Here is a 21,875-nt window from a genome sequence, read left to right on the forward strand (position 1 = left end):
TTTATTGCCTGTAAGCGAAATTACTACGGGTAGTTCCTTCAATATCCTTGTCAATGTCATCTGTCAAATCAATCAAACGAGTGGTGAAAAAAACTGTGACTGCGTTTTGTGGGGTAAACATTGCTAAAAATATTAATTTTTTAATGTTTCCTGTCGAATGAGCTGTACGCTAAACCAATTCGTATTTTTATTTGTATAAATTTGATTTAGAATGTCGTATCAATTATATAGAAACACTACGTTAGGCCACACTTTGCAGGAAAGTTTGGACGAATTAATACAGGTAAGGTGGAGGGTTAAATTTCAACATGCCTGCATATTTAAAGATTTGATAAACTTACTTCAATTATTAATAAATTTATCCGTGCTTATTTTCTATTATAAAATTCGAGGTATTTCTTTGAATTGGTTCCAATCTTACTTGGATAATAGGAAACAACTGGTTAGGGTTAGAGCAAATGATACAGGAACAGGATACAGCCTCTAGTCTCAAAAACATTGTATGTGGGGTACCACAAGGTTCAGTATTGGGTCCTGTACTTTTCCTTATCTTCATCAATGCCATCACTATACAAAAATCACAGTAAAGATACACAAGATAGAAATAAACAAACCAACACACATTGAATGTTATAAGGAGCACTCCTGAATCATGATTTACAATGTATAAACTTTGTAAATCATGATTTGAGATTTACGATGTATATACATTGTAAATCATGATTTAGGAGTGCTCCTTGTAACATTCCCAGTGTCTTGGTTTGTTTATTTCTAGTGTATCTTTATTATGATTTTAGTGTAGTTTAAAAATTGATGGAAAAATTTTTCTTTTTGCTGATAATACCAGTATCACTTGGAGCAACTTGAATATTACAACTCTTCATGCTACTAGGTATAACTTCTGATCTACTTACAATAAAAACCTAGTCTGACTCTAATTTACGCTCTTTAGATAAAACAGTAGCATTATCCTATAAAGGAGCTCCTCAACTGTTGCCTTTTAATAACAGCCAGATCAGTACCATTGATTCTGTAAAATTTCTTGGTATTTTTTTTTAGACAGCAACCTTAGCACGTTAAGCCCTGAACTATATTTTGTGATTGGGTCTGTGATACCGTAAATAATTACAGTCTATAATACAACTATGCCCCATGAATAATATCTATACACAAGGTGCCCTGGACCTGACTACTGTGTATATATTTTATACACAAAGCGCTTAAGGTGTTAAATGGTCCCTTCATATCGATTTGTTAAGTAAGAAACTAGCCTCAGCTTGCTATGCAATAAGATCTCTTTGGAAGGAAATCAAGTTAGTATTTCAAAATAATATATTTTTTTTTGTTCGAGTCTAGTCTTCGATATGGTCTTCCTCTTTGGGGTTCTGGTACAGCTGCCCAATCTGATGTTATTTTTAAATTACAAAAAAAGCAATAAGGTATCTGTTTCGCCTCAGAAGAACAACACATTGCAAAAGCTACTTCAAACATCACTGGATTTTAACACTTCTTTCTTTATATATTTTAGAAATTGATTGCTTAATTTGTAAATACCTACACGTCTTTCCAGCAAGACCTAATCATAAGTACTCCACCAGAAATTCTAACTTTGATGTCTATTTAAAGAATCCCATCCTCTGAGTTAGTAAAGAAATCTATACTATATTCTGCAAAAGAATTATACAACCATCTCCCTTTATAACTTAAATCTGCAACATTTTTGCATAAGTTCCATAAAATGACTAAAATCTATCTATCTGAAATCTGAACCATATTATTCAGTAGAAGAGTTTCTTAATGAATAACTAAGAAATTGCAGTACAAGTACATTCATGTACAAGTGGTATTTTTTATCTATATTTGGGTGTCATAATATGCAGCAGCTTAAATTTATTGGTTGCTAAGGTTGATTATACAATTGGCAATTTATTTAAATTTTGCAATAGATTGTTTTTGTTTTGTTTCATTATTTTTTATTGTATCCATTGTATTCCAATCAACAGTCATTTTCTCGTGGAATTTTGAGAATCAAGGTCGATTTCCTTGAAAATTTGGATTTAGGTAGTAATTATAACCTTTGTGAAAATCTACCCTACACTGAACCGGACTTTTGTCCTGGAGGTGAAGACAACCTCATTTAGGGGAAGAAAATTTTTTTAATCAAAATAACTATGGAAGTGTGGGCCGGCGTAGCTCAGGCGGTACATAGTTTGCTTGGCTCGCGTGCTGGTAGGCAGGGGTTCAAATCATAGCGCCGACGCCAGCAAGAACAACTAGACATTTTAAAAAAATGTCTATAGGCCCCAGGTCAACTCGGCCTAAATAAAATGAGTACCTTGGGTAAAACCAGGGGTAATAATAGGCTGTTGAAGCGTAGCACTGGTCCTGTTACCTTCCTTGTAAATAAAGTTAATTTCAAGTGGGAAGCTATTCATTTCTACTAGGATTGTATTGGCGAGGGTTTAATTGTTACATTTCAAAAAGAAAAAAGCAGAGAGCGACTTTATTTTTGTCATAAGTCAGTCAGATCTTATGCAAAAAACTTTTGTCGGAGAAAAACTTTTGTTCTTTTGAAATGTTTTTTAATGAAATTTCAAAGATGTCTGTTAAGTTTTCCCAAAAAATTGCACCACATTCGAGTTACTTGAGATTGAAGGTTCTCCATTTCAAGGTTCTTTGAAAATAACCATCCTTTAAGGAGCAATAACTCGTTATTGGGTTTACATAAACGTGAATCTCTTCGTTTTTTTATTAGCCACAATTTAGTTCTTAATAATTTTTTCTATAAAATTAAATTTTTTTAGGTTATTCATGAACAACAGTTATAAAACGTGGGTTTTTTTCAATTAAAAATGCATTGTTTCAATCGCTATTTACTTGGAAAGTATCAATTTTGCAAAAAAATTGTATGGAACAAAATTTACTCAGAATTGGTCACTCTATCGATTTCCATAGTTATTTTGATTGAAAAATTTTCATCCCCTAGATCAGGGGTCACCAATTAGCGGATCCGGACCGTGGGATAGTTTTGTGCAGACCGTCAATAAATTCAGAATATACCTAGTGTTTGGCCATGATATTGTGTACAATGTTTGGCTTAACTTATCTGTGCGAAACTGCTTTAATAAAAATCGGTAGAGATCTCACTTAACAGATGAATATCTCAACTCCCTAATGAGAATCAGTTGCACTAAACTCACTCCAAACTTCAGACAGGTTGTATATAACAAAAATGTCATTTTTCTCTCTGATAATTTAATTTTGTAAAGAATTTTTCCCCCTATTGTTATACTTACTAATCATTATTTTTGAAATTAAGTAAGCTGTAATATAAAATTGTCATGTGCATTTTTTTATATTCATTTCCTCTCTACTATATGAGAGTAGGAGTACTTTTCAGATGTGCATTTAATTAAAATAATTTTCAGATTTAATAAGTTTGCAACAAACACCTTGCATTGAAACCAATATAGAAAAGGTAACATGTTAATTAGGATTTTGGTACTATGATTATTTATCTTAAATTCCTCAGTTTCCTTTCTACAAACTGAAGATGCCTAAAAACTTCATTAGCATTCAAAATATACTGATAATAACATCAAATCAATACAGAATGAATTCATATTTTATTTATTGTACCAGGAAAACTTACAGAAAAGTATACAGTAACCAAAAAACAATCAGATGTTATTAGTTTTCCTTTCCATATTAGTCCACGTGTGAGGCTACTTTCGTATGAAAAATGTTTCTGACTCGATTTATTTGCAGATTCCTTTTCAAAAATGCCCTTTAAACAAATCAGAAGGGTGCCGGGCGAAACAATTTTTTAAGCAAATTCAAAATTACTTTTTTCCTCGAAAAATGTATTTTTAGGTTTCTTGGGTAATTATGAACAAAAAAGGTCTCTTGTTATATTTCTGAAAAGTTAATAGTTTTCGAGTTATAAGCGACTTAAAACCTGAAAAATGCGAAAATATGCATTTGTGATGCTTGAAAACTCTTAAGTTTTAATAAAATGACAGATCTTTTATGTTTAAGATGACCCAAAAATGCTAAAATTTAAGTTCTGAATTTGTTAAAAAAAATGTTAAACAATTTCTGCCCAAAAATTTCTCCCGGCACCCTTCTGATTTGTTTATAGGGGATATTTTTTAACAAGGATCCGCAAAGGAACCGAATCAGAACAGCCAGACACAAGCAGCATAAATCCGGACCCCGAAAGTGTCCTAGGTTTTCGAAACGGACCCTCAGGCAAACTAACTGGTGACCCCTACCCTAGATGGGGTTGTTTTCACCCCCAGGACAAAAGCCCGGTTCGGTATAGGGTAGATTTTGAAGAAGAGTTTTACAGTTTTTTACCGCTGATGACTGGTCTAAATTATACAAATTTTAATTACACTTAAGAGGAAACAGTAGCGATCAACAGGTAGCGAAAACGCGTTCCAAGATTGCAGCTGTAATTTTGAATATTTTTTCGAGATATTTAGCACACATATTCATAATATAATAAAGAATGGCGGTACAGAGCCCAATTTGAAAAATATATTAATATGTGGAAATTACTCTGTAATTAAATACAATATTAAAAAAACGAGCCTGTACCGCCATTAAGAAGAATAAAAAAATACACTTTCTTCAAATAAACTTTTTTATCCGATACCTAGTTTTTCTGTCATTTTGGAACTACTAAAATTTTTTAATTGATTAGTAGTTCCAAAATGACACAAAATCTAGGCATCGGATAAAAAAGTTTATTTGAAGAAAGTGTATTTTTTTGATCTTCTTAATGGCGGTACAGGCTCGTTTTTTAAATATTGTATTTAATTACAGAGTAATTTCCACACATTAATATATTTTTCAAATTGGGCTCTGTACCGCCATTCTTTATTATATTACGAATACGTGTGCCAAATATCTCGAAAAAATATTCAAAATTACAGCCGCAATCTTGGAACGCGTTTTGGCTACCTGTTGATCGCTACTGTATCACCTTAAGAGATTTTTATTCTTTTTTAGTATGGTCAAATTACGCCACAACTTGCTTGCAAAGTACTTTTGCAGTTCGATAAATCTATAAATCAGACTCTGGCTACCAGGGTGAAAGCTAGATTAACGTTTAAAGCTGGTAAATTGAATACCTACAGGTTTTGTGATAATGTTTGGACGTTCATGTTGAACGATGTAGAATTCAGGGAAGTGCAAGAAATAACCAAAATTGAAAAGGTGAAGATTGTGGCCTGTGATGGAAAAAGTAAGTTGAAATTGAAGATCTTATTTAACACATTCGCTGTGCATGACTCCTATCGGGGACAGTGACCTGTTGATTTTTAATACAGTATATTTTGCCGCTCCTGGATAAGAACTCTAGAAAAAGGTCAGCAGCGAATGTGTTAAATTTTATAGACATAGTCATAGGTTTAGTAAAGAATATAAAGGGGTATTGTCATATAACATGTCGTTTTTAATGTGTTGCACAATGTGTGGATTGTTCTAGTCTTAGGTGGTTAATTGCAATTCATTTTTCTTCTTGATGTGCCGATTCTTGAAAAATGGTGGCAATTTTTATCTTTTCTACAGCAGCACAGAAAAGCTGCACAATATTGGGTTAAACCAGGTTGTGAGGTACTTTAACGAGGATGTTTTTCTTCCTGGACCTCGCTTTCTCAATATTTTTCTTTCATCTAGCATCTCAATAATTGAGATGCGTATATTTTTCGAGCTCATAAATTATTAAACGATATGTAGTCGTCAAATAACTAATTTAAATTATTTTAAGTACAACTCTCTCTTAAGCCGGGAATATGGGATGGTTTTCTTGCGAAGGGGTTGTAGCTCAATAATGGAAAGGCGCGTGATTTAAGAGTTTATTCTTAGAATATAAGCTATACGACTTAAACTACTATTAACTTTTTTGTAAAAACTTACAGTTTTTCAGTGATTTACGAAAAATCTCTTAAAACATGCATTTTTTTCACGAATAATTAAAATCTTGGATCTTTAATAACTTAAAAAGTATTGACTTGCTTATAATTTGTTCTTTTATTGATTTGTGCAGTTATTTTTTATAAAATAATTTTCACCCCCGAGAAGGGGCGGTATCCACCCTCAGGGTAAAAGCGCAAGGTGGTACCATGTCACCTTTGTTTCTTGAGGTATCCTCTAACCACTGGCCAATTTTAATGAAAATCGATGAAGGTTCACCGAAATTGAAGGTATTCGTTGATTTTTACCTTCAGTGACTGCACTATACAAAATAAATTGCAATTTACTGATCTAATAGCACGTAATTTGGGACCTTATAAATTATTAAATGATGTCGTCGCCAAATAATTAATTTAATGCATTTTTAGTGCAACTTTCTCTTAAGCCGGGAAGATAGGGTGGTTTTCTTGCGAAAGGGTTGTAGCTCAATAATCGAAATGCACGTAGAGTATATAAGCTATGAGAATTATATCCGCAATTCGCGGTGTGCAAGTACTTGGAAAGGGAAACGAGAAACGACCCTGCGCGAGTCGCGGAGAAATATTGCAACTATCTTAAATAATTCATATTGTCAGTTGAAATTGTCAAATTGACGTATATTTCATACCTTCTGTCAATGAAGCAGAAAAATTATATATTGCTCCACAATATTGATATGATATGCAATTATTATATAAAGGTAAATTTAATTAATCGTATTTTGCTTGCAGTACTGCATTTTAATAACTAATTTTATTTACTACATACAATTAGGGATTCCAATGAACTGTCAGTTGTGGTCGGTGGATGGCTAAACTGACATGGCCATAGACACAGTTAAGGGGGGTGGTCATGGCGTATCTAATGTTTACATTGAATATTGACAAATTTGTAAAGAATATCCTGTTTGGTTTTGTTTTTTTGTTAATTGTGTAGCGAAATTTGTGAAATTGTGATAGCAAATTAAATATGAAGTGGTTTAAACATTGGATACGCCTATGGATGACAGTTTCGCCATCCAGCAGCCATATTATATCACGTGATTTGGAATGCCTAATTGTTGATGTTTTCATAACATAACCTGAATCTTATTTTTTCTTCTTTTATTATTTTTTTGGACTATGGCCTTGACAATTATCCAGTAACCAGGACTAATATAATTGGCCAATATAATTAAAAGTGCGAATAATAGTACAGAGCGTAGAAATAGGGGTCGCTTTGCCGAACTTGCACGGTCCCAATACGATAAATTTTAAGTTTTCTCAGCATTTTTCTCTTAAGTTAAATCAATTTAAAGGGTTGTTTGGGGGATGAAGGGGATGAGCTCAAAAATCGAAACTATATAATTTCAAGAGCTCATAAATAGCTCGTAATTCTGCCGCAAAATCGATTCAATATTCCTATTTTTAAGTAGTGTCTGGGAGATTGATCTCCTTAGAAGTTGTTCCGTTGAAGCTGATGCTTGCTCTGGTGTTCTTTAGGATCACTGTTAGCATATGTCTTAATTTTTCTAGGATTCCAACGTTCTCTAGCTCCTCCATCATTTTCGTCCGATTGATTTTATCAAAAGCGCTTTTAAAATCTATGAATATTAGGTGTATTTCTATTCTCTCGATTTTTGAATTACTTGCTCCACTGTATGTATGAAATTAATTTTCGACCACCCTGGTCTGAACCCGTTCTGTATTCTCCTTATATTCTTTCAGCGCATAATTTAAGCCTCATGTTTGTTATGTTTGCTAATTAGAATGTTATATTATGTGATTTTTAATAAAGTTTCTCCCGATCTTCTTTTTTATATATAGGTACTATAATACCTGTGTTCTAATCGTCTGTTAGCCTGTTTTGTCCATATTTGTAGAATTAGCTGGTTTATTTCTTTATGTAATTCTCTTCCTCCGTATTTTATTATTTCCACTGGTATTTCATCTTCTCCTGCTGTTTTTCCGTGTCCTTGATTTTTAATATATGATTCTGTACTTCTTCTTCTGTGAAAATTTCTACTTCGTCGTTATCTTGTACCGCCTTACTTCTTCATCGCACTGTGTTTCCTTCATAGTGAATAGCATTTTTTCGTAATATGCTTCCTATTTTCTGCTAATCTGTTTGTCTTCAAATACGGTTTTTCCTTTTTGGATTTTTAGTCCTCTTGTTTTACTGCTGGGCGTATATTTTGTTGCTCGGACTTTTTAAAATTGTTTTATTTTATGGTTTTCTCCGTATTTTTCAATATCCTCCAGCGAAACCAGTCATTTTTCTTCTATTTATTTGTTGAGTTATCTTTGTTTCTCGCTGTTTTGTATTCTTCCATTTTGTTCTGACGGGCTGTTGATCCGTGTCATTCTGGCGGAGTTTTTTATTGTTCTGTCTGTTTCGCAGTCTTAATCTTACGTAAATTACATATTCAAAGGTAAATTGAAAAGGATATATAGTCCAAATTAGCTAAAAGACCATGTTTCAATTGCCCCTACCTGTTTGGGTATCGCCCCAAACCCTCCTTGGCAGTGTGGCGCATCCTAAACTCCCTTCCCCCAGGGCATATGAAAAAGCTGTTATAAAGAATAGTAGCAAAATGTCTATTGTCTTTCACAAACAATAGGGCTTTTGATCGATTGTCATTTGTTTCGAGCTTCTGTCATATGTTGTATAATTTGTATATAATATTAATATACACGGATTATACGACATATTTTATGACAGAAGCTCGAAACAAATGACTATGAATGAAAAGCCCTATACAGTTGACTGTAATGTCTTTTTATTCGTAAGGATTTGTAGGTCTTCTATGTTGTCTGAAAATACTATGGTGTCATCATCTGAATACTTAATTTTGTTTAGTCGGTACCCAACCTTTTTCCGTTTTGTGCAAACCTTTGATATTCTTTCAGACTAGATATTGAATATTAGAGGAGACAAAATACAGTCTTGCGCCCTTGGCTCGCTCTAAGTATGATTTCCACATATTCACTGTGTTCACCTTTAACTCTTTAGATTTGCGGTCTGATTCCATTAAGGGTTTCTAATTATTTTCGGATCTTAGTTGTTAATTTCTGCTTCGTTTAGTATTTGCGTCATCTAGCTGTGCTGTACTCGATCAAATGCTTTCTCGTAATCAACCAGACATGCATTTAAATCGCAATTAATGTCTCTGCATCCCTGGAATAAGACTTGTTTGTAGTCTGGGCAGATTATCGGAGAATAGGCCATTTTTGGGAAAAGATATTTACCAGCAATTTTATTGCTGGAATCGAATCTTATGATTGTATACAGAGAGAGTCTGTAATTTGGAATAAATTCAATATCTCAAATACTAATTGTTTTTTTGAAAAATCCTCCGACCCGTCGATTAGTATTTCAAATTGTCCTTTTTGACATACAATAATAACATATACAGGGTGTCCCAATTTAGAGATATGACGTCATCGTTGATTTTCTTAAATAGCAACACTGTCATTTTGATAACTATTTTTATAGGGTGTGTAAAGTTATACACAACTGCAAAATATCAAATTTTTATTCTCTACCATTTACAAGATAATAGAAAATAACTAATTTATGCCTGTAATTTGGAATAAATTCAATAATTATAATACTAATTGTTTTTTTTTGAAAAATGCTTAGACCCGTCGATTAGTATTTCAAATTGTCATTTTTGACATATAATAATAATGTATACAGGATGTCCCAATTTAGAGATATGACGTCATCGTTGATTCTCATAAACGGCAACACTGTCATTTTGATACCTATTTTGATAGGGTGTGTAAAGTTATACACAACTGCAAAATTTCAAATTTTTATTTCCTACCATTTACAAGATAATACAAAATAACAAAGTTATGAAAAACAAGTAATCAAATAATAATTGAATTTAATTATTTCGAATAAGCAAATGCTCATATCGTTGCCCATTGACAATTTGACAATAATTGAGGGCAACATTATGAGTATTTACTTAATTGAAATAATTAAATTAAATTATTATTTGATTACTTGTTTTTCATAACTTTGTTATTTTTTATTATTTTGTAAATGGTAGGGAATAAAAATTTGAAATTCTGCAGATGTGTATAACTTTACACACTCTATCAAAATAGCTATCAAAATTACAGTGTTGCCATTTAAGAAAATCAATGATGACGTCATATTTCTAAATTGGGACACCCTGTATACATTATTATTGTATGTCAAAAAGGACAATTTGAAATACTAATCGACGGGTCGGAGGATTTTTCAAAAAAACAATTAGTATTTGAGATATTGAATTTATTCCAAATTACAGACTCTCACTGTATATTAATAATATAGTTATGAAAAGTCCGCAGATAGTGTGCTACTTTTTTTATAAACGAAATGGCGTCCGAAAATTGTGTTTTTTTTCAATCTTTGCTCTATAACTCCAAAGATTTTTACTTTACACCAAAAACACCCAAATAAAAATTCACCGTAATTAAATTCTGTATAAAGACGTGTTTTTCCAGATTTACTTCAACGAAAATTTTCCCCGGAAAATGCGGGGTTTTCCAACAAAATCTTTAATTTTCAACTAAAATTTTAGATGAGGAATTGTTTATCAATAATTAAGTAACTTGGTAATATAAAATCTCTTTTCGTATAGATTATAATTCCAGAAGCCGATGGAAATGGAGTGAATAGTTTAGCAACAATTGAATTGTTAATTAAAAATTTACGGTCGCTATAATAACCACAATAATTATGATACATAAGAATAATTATGATTTTTGTATAAAAAGACACTGTACCTATGTAATGTACTTTACAGAATTAAAATTTGACTATCTAAGCGGCTTCAGGAATATTTTAAAATTATAAACAATTTTTTGGCTTATAAACAAATAGAATATCTCGGGAAATATTAAATTAAATCATGAAAACGGTATTGGTAAAAAACCGGCAGGACGCTGCTTTTAAAAGAAAAAAAGGTTAAATTGTGATGAGTGGTTCCTGAGATACAACCGGTCAAAGTTGACTGGCATTTACGGCAAAGATATGAACAATAGGATCATAATTTTCGAACCATCACCTTTTTATTTCGGTCCTCTTACTCCACACCAATTTTCATATCTTTAAAATACTCATAACATTTATTATTATCTCACAATAAAACACTGAAAAACGTTTGTTTTCTATACTTCCACAAAATTTATTACAACTATGTTATTACTACAGCTGTTTCGGCAAAGTGCCTTCAGGGGCGTCATTTGATAGGGGGCAGGGGGGCATTTGCCCCCCCCCCCGACTCTGAAAATTACTGAAATTTACAAAAAATAGATCAATTTTGTATTATGTTTGCATATAAATGTATTGTATATATAATGCTTGCCCCCCTATCAAAATTTCAAATGACGCTCCTGAGTGCCTTTCTCAAGCACTTTGCCGAAACAGCTGTAGTAATAACATAGTTATAATAAATTTTGTGGAAGTATAGAAAACAAACGTTTTTCAGTGTTTTATTGTGATATCAAGTAACGGTCGAATCCATCAATTATTTATTATTATAATAAAAACTAGCGATATTACGAGTGAAAATTGCCAAAAATAGCAAAATTCCAATCAAAAATTAGGTTGGAGAAAGTGTAATCTTAAAGTTCAAAATCGGTATACATTAAAAATGCATTTTCTGGGCTTCCCATGGAACAATTTTTTTCATTCTTTTTTTTTGTTCCCAAGTAACTCGAGTAGAGCAATCTAACTAACGCATTATTAAATGTCAAACTTCCTTTTGTTTTGTTATAATAGGGTAATTTATTTAAAAGAAAAGAAAACTACATATTTGTTCCCGTTGTAGACTTTTTTTAGATAAAAGTATACCTTTTAACGTTAAAAATACATTTACAATGTTTTGTTATAATAAATACATTAATTTATTATAACAAAACAAAAGCAAGTTTGACATTCAATAATGCGTTACTTAGATGGATCTGCTCGAGTTACTTGGGAACAAAAAAAGAATGAAGAAAATTGCTCCATGGGAAGCCGAGAAAATGCATTTTTTAACGTACACCGATTTTGAAATTTGAGATTACATTTTCTCCAGCCTAATTTTTGATTGGAATTTTGATATTTTTGTCAATTTTCACTCGTAATATCGATAGTTTTTATTATAATAATATATGTTATGGGGATTTTAAAGATATGAAAATTGGTGTGGAGAAAGAGGATCGCAAGAAAAATGTGATGGTTTAAAAATTATAATGCTATTATTTATATCTCTGCCGTAAATGCCGGTCAACTTTGACCGGTTTTACCTCGGGAATTTAAAAGAAGCGTCCTGCCGCTTTTTTCCAATGCCGTTTTCATGATTTAATTTAATTTAATATTTTCCGAGATATTATATTTGTTTATAAGCCAAAAAATTGTTTATAATTTTACAATATTCCTGAGGCCGCTTAAATAGTCCAATTTCAATTCTGTAAAGTACATTAGATAGGTACAGTGTCTTTTTATACAAAAATCATAGTTATTCTTATGTATCATAATTATTGTGGTTATTATAGCGACCGTAAATTTTTAATTAACAATTCAGTTGTTGCTAAACTGTTCATTCAATTTCCATCGGCTTCTGGAATTATAATCTATACGCTTAAAAGAGCTGTTAAGTTATTTAATTATTGATAAACAATTCATCATCATCGGTGACCGCTGACAGCCCATGGAGGGCCATGGTCGCCCGTTGGGGTTTCTAGGCTCTAAAGTTTTACATGGTGTGGAGGCCAGCCACACGCACAACTCCTCAAAAGTTCTAAACGATATTTATCTAAAATATTACTTTCTTTTTTTTTTTTTTTTTGAGGAGGTCTTTTCGGCGTTATGTGTGTTTTGCTTGTTTGACTATAGCTGCCCATGCTTTTCTTTCCTTTGCTTGTTTTTCCCATTCTCGTATTCCTAGGTCGTTCAAATCCTGGTTAATACCATCAATCCATCTCTTTCTAGGCCTACCTCTCGGTCTCTTCCCATTTAATTCTTTTCTAAGTACTTTTTTTGTATTTCTCTTATCATCCATCCTTTCTACGTGTCCTAGCCAACTTAGTCGTTTACTTCGTATTTCTTTTGTGATAGTCGGTCTGTTAAACACTCTATTTATTTCGTGGTTCATTCTTATACGCCATTCTCCATTCTCCTGTAAAGGTCCATATATTTTCCTTAAGATTTTTCTTTCCCATCTAAGAAGTTGTTCCTCTTGTTCACTAGTCAAGGTCCATGTTTCTGATGCATACATTACTACAGGTCTCATTATTGTTGTGTATATTTTTACTTTTGAATTAATAGATAGTGATTTTGACTTTATGATATTTTGTAGGCTGTAGAAGCATTTGTTTCCAAGAGAAATTCTTGCTGTTACCTCATCACTGTTTTTATTTCCTTCTGTTATTGTTGATCCTAAATATTTGAAACGGTCCACTCTTTCAAATATTTGCCCGCTCAGAGATATGTTGCTTTTCGTTTGTACTTTTTCCCGAGTTGTTATCATGTACTTTGTCTTTGAGACATTAACTTCTAGACCCATAGTCTGTGCCGCTTCTTTAAAATATGTATAAATTTTTTCTAGGTCTTTTAATGTCCAGCTGATTATGTCTATATCATCTGCGTAGGCAACGACCTGATTGAGCTTTGTAAATATTGTACCATCCCTATCTATAGGAGTTTTCCTGATTACTTGTTCCAACGCAAGGTTAAAAAGTGTTGTTGACAGTGCATCCCCTTGTGTTAGACCTTCATTAATGTTAAACTCATCGGACAGTTGATTTTGGATCCTTACTTTTGCTTTGGTGTTGGTTAGGCATAGTTTTACTAATCTGATTAGTTTTTTTGGTACATTTAACTTTTGCATTGCGCTATATAATTCCTTTCTAATTATTGAGTCATACGCTTGTTTGAAATCTACAAATAGATGATGTAGTTCGGTATTCCGCTCGTAGAATTTTTCCAGCGTTTGCCTTACTGTAAATATTTGGTCTATAGTTGACCTGCCTTTCCTGAATCCTCCTTGATAATCCCCTGTTGTTTGTTCCATTATATTATTTAGTCTTCCTTCCAATATTTTACTAAATATTTTGTATCCAACATTTAGTAGTGATATTCCCCGGTGATTATTGCAATCTAGCTTATCTCCCTTCTTATGTATAGGGCATATCACTGCAATTTTCCATTGTTCCGGCATTATTTCTGTGGTCCATATTTCTAGTATTAAGTTTGATATTTCACTCTGTATTCTATGTCCTCCATATTTTAACATTTCTACAGTTATTGTGTCGCATCCTGGGGCTTTGTTATTTTTCATTTTTTTTATTACCTCTTTTATTTCTGCTTCTGTTGGTGCATATTGGTCTATTTCAGTCTCTCCTACTAATCTTGGCTCTTCTATTTCGTAACGTTGATTTTGTTTATTCAACAGTTCATTAAAATGTTCTCTCCACCGTTTTAGCACTCCTTTTTCGTCTGCTATTAAGACCCCATTTTTGTCTTTGCATAATTTTGTTCTTGGTTGGAAACCTTTTTTTTCAAGATTTATTTCCTTATAAAATAGTTTTATTTCACGTTTTTGTTCATGTTCTTCTAGCCTTTCAATCTTATCTTTATTGTGTTTCCTCTTTTTAAATCTTAGATGTTTTTTTAATTGTCGTCTTCTTGTAGTATATTCCTCTTTGGTTTCTTCCGTACTGTTGTTCAGCATTTTAAGCCTAGCTTGGTTTTTTTGTTCCATTAGTCTCTGGCAGTCTTTGTCATACCATATTTTTTGGCTAGGTTCTTTGCTTTCCCCCACTACTTCTTTTGCAGCTGCTATCACTGCTTCTTTTAAGACATTCCATTTATCTTCGATATTTCTGACCTGATTTTCATTTACTTGATCATATTGTTCAATTATGTTCTCTATTTTCGTTTCATATCTTGCTCTCTTTTCTTCATTAGAGGCCAATATATCTGAAGCGTATTTGATCTTTTTTTCACCTTTCTCTGTTTCTTTGGCGGTAATTTTTTGTTTATATTTAATTAGCACAAGGTGGTGATCGGAGCTGCTGTTTGCCCCTCTATGACTTCTCACATCTGAAATGTCTGAAGCATGTCTTGCGTCTATTAAGACGTGGTCGATCTGGTTTCTTGTTTTCATGTCGGGAGAAACCCATGTTTCTTTGTGGATATTTTTATGTGGAAATTTTGTACTGCTTATCACCATTTTTTTGTCTGTTGCAAAATCTATGATTCTTTGCCCGTTGTCATTACTTATTTCGTGCAGGCTATGTGCACCTATTGTTCCCTGATATAATTCCTCTCTTCCTATTTTTGCGTTTAAATCTCCTAAAAGTATTTTAACGCTATAATTGTTTATATTTGACACTTCTTGGTCTAATCTGGCATAAAAATTTTCTTTTTCTTCTGCTTCTTTGTCCTCTGTAGGTGCGTGCACATTAATGAAATTAATATCAAAGAACTTGCCTTTCATTTTCAGAATAGCTATCCTTTCATTTATATTAGTAAAGCTTTTTACCGCATGTTTGTATCTTTCACTTATTATGAAGCCCATCCCACCTTGTCCACCTCTTGAATTACCATGACATATTAGATATTTTCCATATTCCCAGATATCTTCGGTCTTCCATCTCATTTCCTGCAACGCTAAAATATCTATTTTGTAGGTTTTTATTTGTTCAATAAGGTTTTGTAGTTCTCCTATTTGTCCCAATGTTCTTATATTCCAAGTTCCAATTAAAACTTTTCCCTTTTTCTTATTTTTCTTTTTCCTGTTGTACTTATTCACCTTTTTGTTTGTTTTATCCTGTTTTCTAGTCTCTTCCGTACATTCAATCTCTATGTCGCCATCGTGGCCACTTTTTATTTCAGCCTTACTTGTTGAATTTTGATTTTTTGCCTTAATTTGACTAGAGCTGGGAAAATCCCCCGATGTGCCCCCAGCGGTCACCCGATGATGACGCTCCTGTCCAATACTCTTTGCTCTATTATTGCCCTGACTTTCCCTAACATTACAAGTATGAGGAGTTATATCTTGGTTTATTATTGCAGTTTGCTCGTTTTTCTGACCTACCTTTACAATTCTGTTATCTTTACCCCTATTCTTAAAATTAAAGTCTACATCACTATTAAAAACAAAATCAAAATTATCAAATGTTCTCATTAAAAAAATCATCATTTTTCTTATTGTATCTATAACTATTAATATTTTCACCCTCAATGCGGACGCCGTCGCCATAATAATGATTAACCACCTTAACATTACTGTTACTACTATTAAGTACGCTGCAGGCGTCCGCACCGACAGTGAGTATTTCTTTCTCTCTTCGGTTTTCGGTAGTGTCTTCTTCCATTGCTGTTTTCGTCCTATTTTCTTTTTTCTTTGACTCCGTCCAACTTGCTTTAGTTACTTGTTTTTTGAGTACGCTGTTTTCGTTATTTTCGTTGATCTTTCTGTAGTAGAGCCCATTGATAACTCTTCCTCGGAGAGGGATCTATCACCATATTTTCTAGCTCCATTCTTCTTCTGATCTTCTATAACTATAGCTTCATTCTCTTGCGATAGGGTTTGCAATTGACTCAAAGTGAATAATTCGCCATTTAGGAGCAATTTGTTATAACGAATGCCTGCATTTTGACCTTTCTCTCTTGCTTCTTTTTGATATTTGCGAAGTTCATTTCTTTGAATTTGTATGTGTTTTGGATAGTCTTCATTTATGAATATGTCTGTACCTTTTAATTTCTTTGTTTCTTTAAGGACCTCGTTTTTTTTGCTCCAATTTTTGAATTCTATGAGGATCGGTCTTTTCTTATTAACAGTTTTGATACCAAGTCTTCGTATCTCTATAATGTCCTGATCTGTATTTAGTTCTACTTGCAATTTTCTTGATATTTCTGAAATCTTATGCTTGATTTGCGTTTCGTCTTCATTTTCGATCTCTTCTATTCCTTGGATGATCAGATTCTTTTTTCTTACTTCTCTTTCTAATACTTCTACCCTTCTTTCTTGAATTTGCAATATTGTTTGAAGTTCTTGATTCTTTTCTTTTAACTCTGTATTTTCTTCTGTTAGTTCTGCCAATTCTTTAGTGATTGTGTCGATTTTGTCTTCCATTCTCATGTTTTGTTTTTCCAGTAGGTCTAACTTTAATAGTTTTTCAAGGATCGCATCAATTTTATGTTCCATATTTTTACTACGGTGGATTTTAGTGTATGGTCACCTTTATTATAGCAGACCGTAATTACTGTTTTAAACAAAAACGTTACTTACAATGCAAAAAGTTAATGTATTAAAATTGGTTATACTAAAAACTTTTACTTTAATTTTAAGGAATAATTTACTAATTTTGAACTTTTCCTTTTATTAGAAGAATAGAATGATATTTTTGAAATCTTTCTTCTCAAACTCTTCTTTGCATCTATTGGTATATGGTAGACAGTTCTTCAGTTTAAATAAAAAGTGTACATACCCAAATTCACAATTTTTCTGAGAGAGCACTTTCAAACCAACTTGCTTGTAACAGGCGGCCACACACACCTTGATAAACAATTACTTATCTAAAATTTTAGTTTCCAATTAAAGATTTTGTTGGAAAAACCCGCATTTTCCGGGGAAAATTTTCGTCGAAGTAAATCGGGAAAAACACGTCTCTATGAAGAATTTAATTGCGGTGAATTTTTATTTGGGCGTTTTTGGTGTAAAGTTAAAATCTTTGGAGTTACAGAGCAAAAATTGAAAAAAAAAACACGATTTTCAGGCGCCATTTTAGTTATAAAAAAAAGTAGCAAAGTTGCATACCTATATTATTAATATATACAATCATAAGATTCGATTCCAGCAATAAAATTGCTGGTAAATAACTTTCCCTTGTATTTTGCTAATTAGCCCAGAGTATTGTAGTAAGAACAAAGCCTCTCTCGTACCAACAGCATTGATGGTAATGATGGTTGGAGGAAATTTAACTTTTAAGCAGCTTGTAAATTCTCTTATCTTTAGGAATAATTTTAGGAAATGACTCATGAGGCTTATTGTACGCATTTTTAGCTCCTGGTTTTTTTTTGAGATGCAATAGACTTCAGCCTACTTCTCCTGCTTGCTCTTTAAAAAAAACTGACTGTTTGGATCAGTTGTCAATTATCTTAGATTCGTATTGCAATATTCTGAACAAGTTTAACACCATCTATTTTTTTGCAGATGTCAATGAAGAAGGGGGATCCAAAAAGTAGATGTAAAAAACAAAGTGAACTGTATGACATTGTAAATAGACTGTTTTATTATTTAATAAGCCTATGTTCTTCGTAATGCAAGTAAACAACATATACTCCCAATCAACACTTAAAGAATATGACAATTTATAATTGTAGGTGATGAATGAAATTGCAAATATGTATGTAGATAATAAATGGGTCCTGTTGTTTATTTGCATTTTTAGAAATTTTTTGTATTGTCACAATGATTTATTTAAGTATGCATATGAATAAAGTTATCATTTGACCAAAAATATTTTTGTGTTGTTTTTTCAAATGACTGTGTAGTCTTTTTCAATCCTTTTTTTTTGGAATTATTCATAACATTTGAAAGGATAATCCAAACTATTCAGTAAGGCTAAAGAATTTGTGGCCAATATTCTTGGTTGATAAGTATGGTCCTTCTTAGACGCATTTTCCAATGCGTCACAAGTACATATCAGAAAAATAGGTAAGTCTGTGCTAATACCAATGAACTGTCAATACGGATGGAATAGGCACGAAGAAAATTAATGCGGCCACGATACTAGAGAGAGACAGAGAAGGTGCTGGAAAATTTGACAGGCCGTGTAATTTCAGTTGCCTATATCAACTTAAATCGGGGAAATAGACCTCATATTTTTTTAATTTTATTAACTTAATTTTTAAATACTGCCTATCAGCCCTGATACCAAGTTAAAAAAATAGGTCCATTTCCCCGATTTAAGTTGATATAGGCAACTGAAATTACACGGCCTGTCAAATTTTCCAGCACCTTCTCTGTCTCTCTCTAGGACCTCTCTCTTGTATGTTGGTGGCAATCTCACTTCACTATTTGAATGGGACAGGGCCATTCCATCCGTATTGACAGTTCAATGGCTAATAGACATTTATAACATTTATTCTAACATGACATTTTAGTTAAATCTGACAGTTGGCAGAATCGTATTCAGCTAAATATGAAAAGGGTATTGCAGTATAACCCTTTTCTTTGTAATTTGGTATAAAAACAAATTATTTGCATTGGTATAAATTTGGTATAAATACTTGTGTTTATTGCATTTATAAAATGGTATTTTATTATGGTATTATATATAATTCGTAAATCATTTTTTTTTGTTCGATTATAGCGCCATCTATCAACAACTAGAATAAATGTTATAAATGACTGTAATCACGGACGTACCTTTTTTTCTGTCACTTCCCTCCAACTTAATGCGTTAGAAAGAAATCTAAAAACTGTGACGCACTGAAAGATGCCTCTGAGAAAGAGTATAGTTTAAGTTCATTGCCAAGCATGACATACTAAGCCCTGTTTTGAAATCAGGAGTAATTCAAATTTACCGCGCCGTAATGCGTTTTTGTAAATGGTCCAACCTCAAGAATGTTATTCCACTCCACTATTGTGAAATTTTGACACTTGAAATTTATTAAAATTTTGACACTATTGGCAGTTCATAGGTTACCTAATTAAGTTATACCGGCGATTTTTTGTGTTTTCTGCGTTAATCCTTTAGTTTTTAGATTTTTAGTCTGTTTTTATACAAAAAAACAGTTGTTTTTAGAACTCTTTAGCGACGTATTAAGCTTTATTTTTAAACCAAGAGGAGTAAACTAAAAAGACAGATTCACACCCAAGAAAGTCACTAGAAATATTACTAAATAAATCTTCTTTTTTGGTTGATCATATCGACCTTTTGCGGTAATCCATAAATATTATATACTATTTTTTTTTTCTAATACATCGCTAAAGAGTTCTAAAAAACAACCGTTTTTTATATAAAAACAAATTAAAAACCTAAAAATTAAAGGAATAACGTAGAAAATACAAAAAGTCGCTGATATAACTTAATTAACCTATAAAATGACAGCAGTGTCAAAATTTTGTAAATGTCATTAGTGTCAAAATTTGATAACAGCGGAGTAAACTTGCCTGAGGTTGGACCAATTACAAACAAGCTTTACGACGCGGAAAATTTGAATCACTCCTCTTGGTTTAAAAACAGACTATAGTATAATTTAATATTCATGGATTACCGTCGAAGGCCGAATGATCAACCAAAAAAGATGTATTTGGTGATTTTTCTAGTGACTTTCTTGGGTGTGAATCTGTCTTTTTAGTTTACACCTCCTGGTTTAAGAACAAAGCATTAACCCTGGAAGATCACACCTATTTTTTTTTAATAAACCGCACACATATTCAGATACCCAATGAATTTTTGTGAAAAAATAAAAAAAAAAGTAAATATTTTAGGATTTCCAGAGACTCTCTAATCACTATTGAATACATAAGAATAATTAAATCAATCATTTTATTTTCTCTCTCTTAATTGTAGTAACACAAAAGAAAAAAATATTAAAAATACATACCTAAAAATAATTAAACATTTTCTAAAAAACCGGAAAGATAGTTCAAAATATTTTAATTTATTTTAACAACAAAATGGTCTTTCTAACTAAAATATAACACCTTTTGATTATAGAACTCATATTCATTCTTAGCCAGGTATTTCAGTTTCACTCATTTTAGTGAGTACATTCATAAGGCAGTGTGGCTCTATGCTCCATGCAATATGCTTTATAGCAAGCCGAGCATGCACTCTTTGCTTTTCCATCTTTGCCTTTGTAGAAACAATACCCAGTTTGCTTTACTAAAGTGGGATGTTGTGTTGTCAGGTCATTAACTTGAACGCACACTTGATCGCAAACCTCACACATGGGTGCTACATACCCTAGCCTGTATTCAATAAATTTTCGTGATTGGAAATATTGCTCAAATGAGACCGCAACTACACACCCGTCCTTGGCAGACTAGAGATTGAATTTACATAAAGCAGCATTATCATTGAAATGCAGCTGCGCAAGCTACATGCAGTTAAGTATCGCGATGGGTATCTCACACCCAAGTGTGAGCTTCCAGGGTTAAGAATAAAAAAACTGCAGCGTTAGGATATTGGTTAAATATGCTACTATCATTATTACTACTATTAAGTAACTATTTACAAGATAGAGAGCCATTGAAAAATAATGTGCTATAAGTAATAATCCCCAAAGTAGCAAGAAATACTTATGAGTAGAACATCAATAGGAGCACAGGAAACATACGCAGAGGCAGAGTTAAAAACGCAAACAAAAAGGCTAGGTCTGGAAATTAACACACAAAAAAACAAAAATAAGACAGACGAGAAGAAATATAGTCCCACAAAACATTATACATGCAGATGACATTGAAACGGTTGGAAAGTTTACATGCCTGGGAGTAGAACTATATACCGACGGATCAGAAGATGGAGAAATACGAAAGAGAATAACGCAGGCAAACAGAGCTTATTTTGCCCTCTCCCATATATTTCGGTCTAAAAATGTCCACCGAAATACAAAGATGAGAATCTATAAAACCTTAATTCGACCAATGGCATATGCTATGGCAGTGAAGCATATGGGTCCTGAAAGAAACATCCAAAAACAAACTCGACACATTCGAAAGGAAAGTACTGAGGAGAATACTAGGACCTGTGAGGGAAAACGGAATTTTCAGAAGCCAATACAACAACGAGCTTTATCAACTTTATAAGGAGACACCCCTGTCAGACTTCATTAGAATACAAAGATTGCAATGGGCCGGACATGTGATAAGAATGGGAGAGGATAGGCTACCAAAGAGAGCACTGAATGCTAGAATGCAGGGAAAGAGACCG

At 32.7% G+C, this 21,875-nt stretch overlaps 1 protein-coding gene across 1 annotated transcript; it reads left to right on the top strand.

Annotated features, from left to right (window-relative positions):
- Positions 1-67: 67 nt before the first annotated feature.
- LOC114347302 (transcription initiation factor IIA subunit 2) lies at positions 68-18,454 on the top strand. Its single transcript, XM_028298024.2, has 3 exons — positions 68-283; positions 5,017-5,251; positions 18,146-18,454. The coding sequence occupies exons 1-3, from the start codon at positions 212-214 to the stop codon at positions 18,175-18,177; spliced, it is 339 nt and encodes a 112-aa protein (XP_028153825.1). The 5' UTR covers positions 68-211; the 3' UTR covers positions 18,178-18,454.
- Positions 18,455-21,875: the final 3,421 nt, after the last annotated feature.

This window comes from Diabrotica virgifera, chromosome 4 (assembly GCF_917563875.1).
Source record: "Diabrotica virgifera virgifera chromosome 4, PGI_DIABVI_V3a".
In the NCBI taxonomy this organism is placed as follows: Eukaryota; Metazoa; Arthropoda; class Insecta; order Coleoptera; family Chrysomelidae; genus Diabrotica; species Diabrotica virgifera.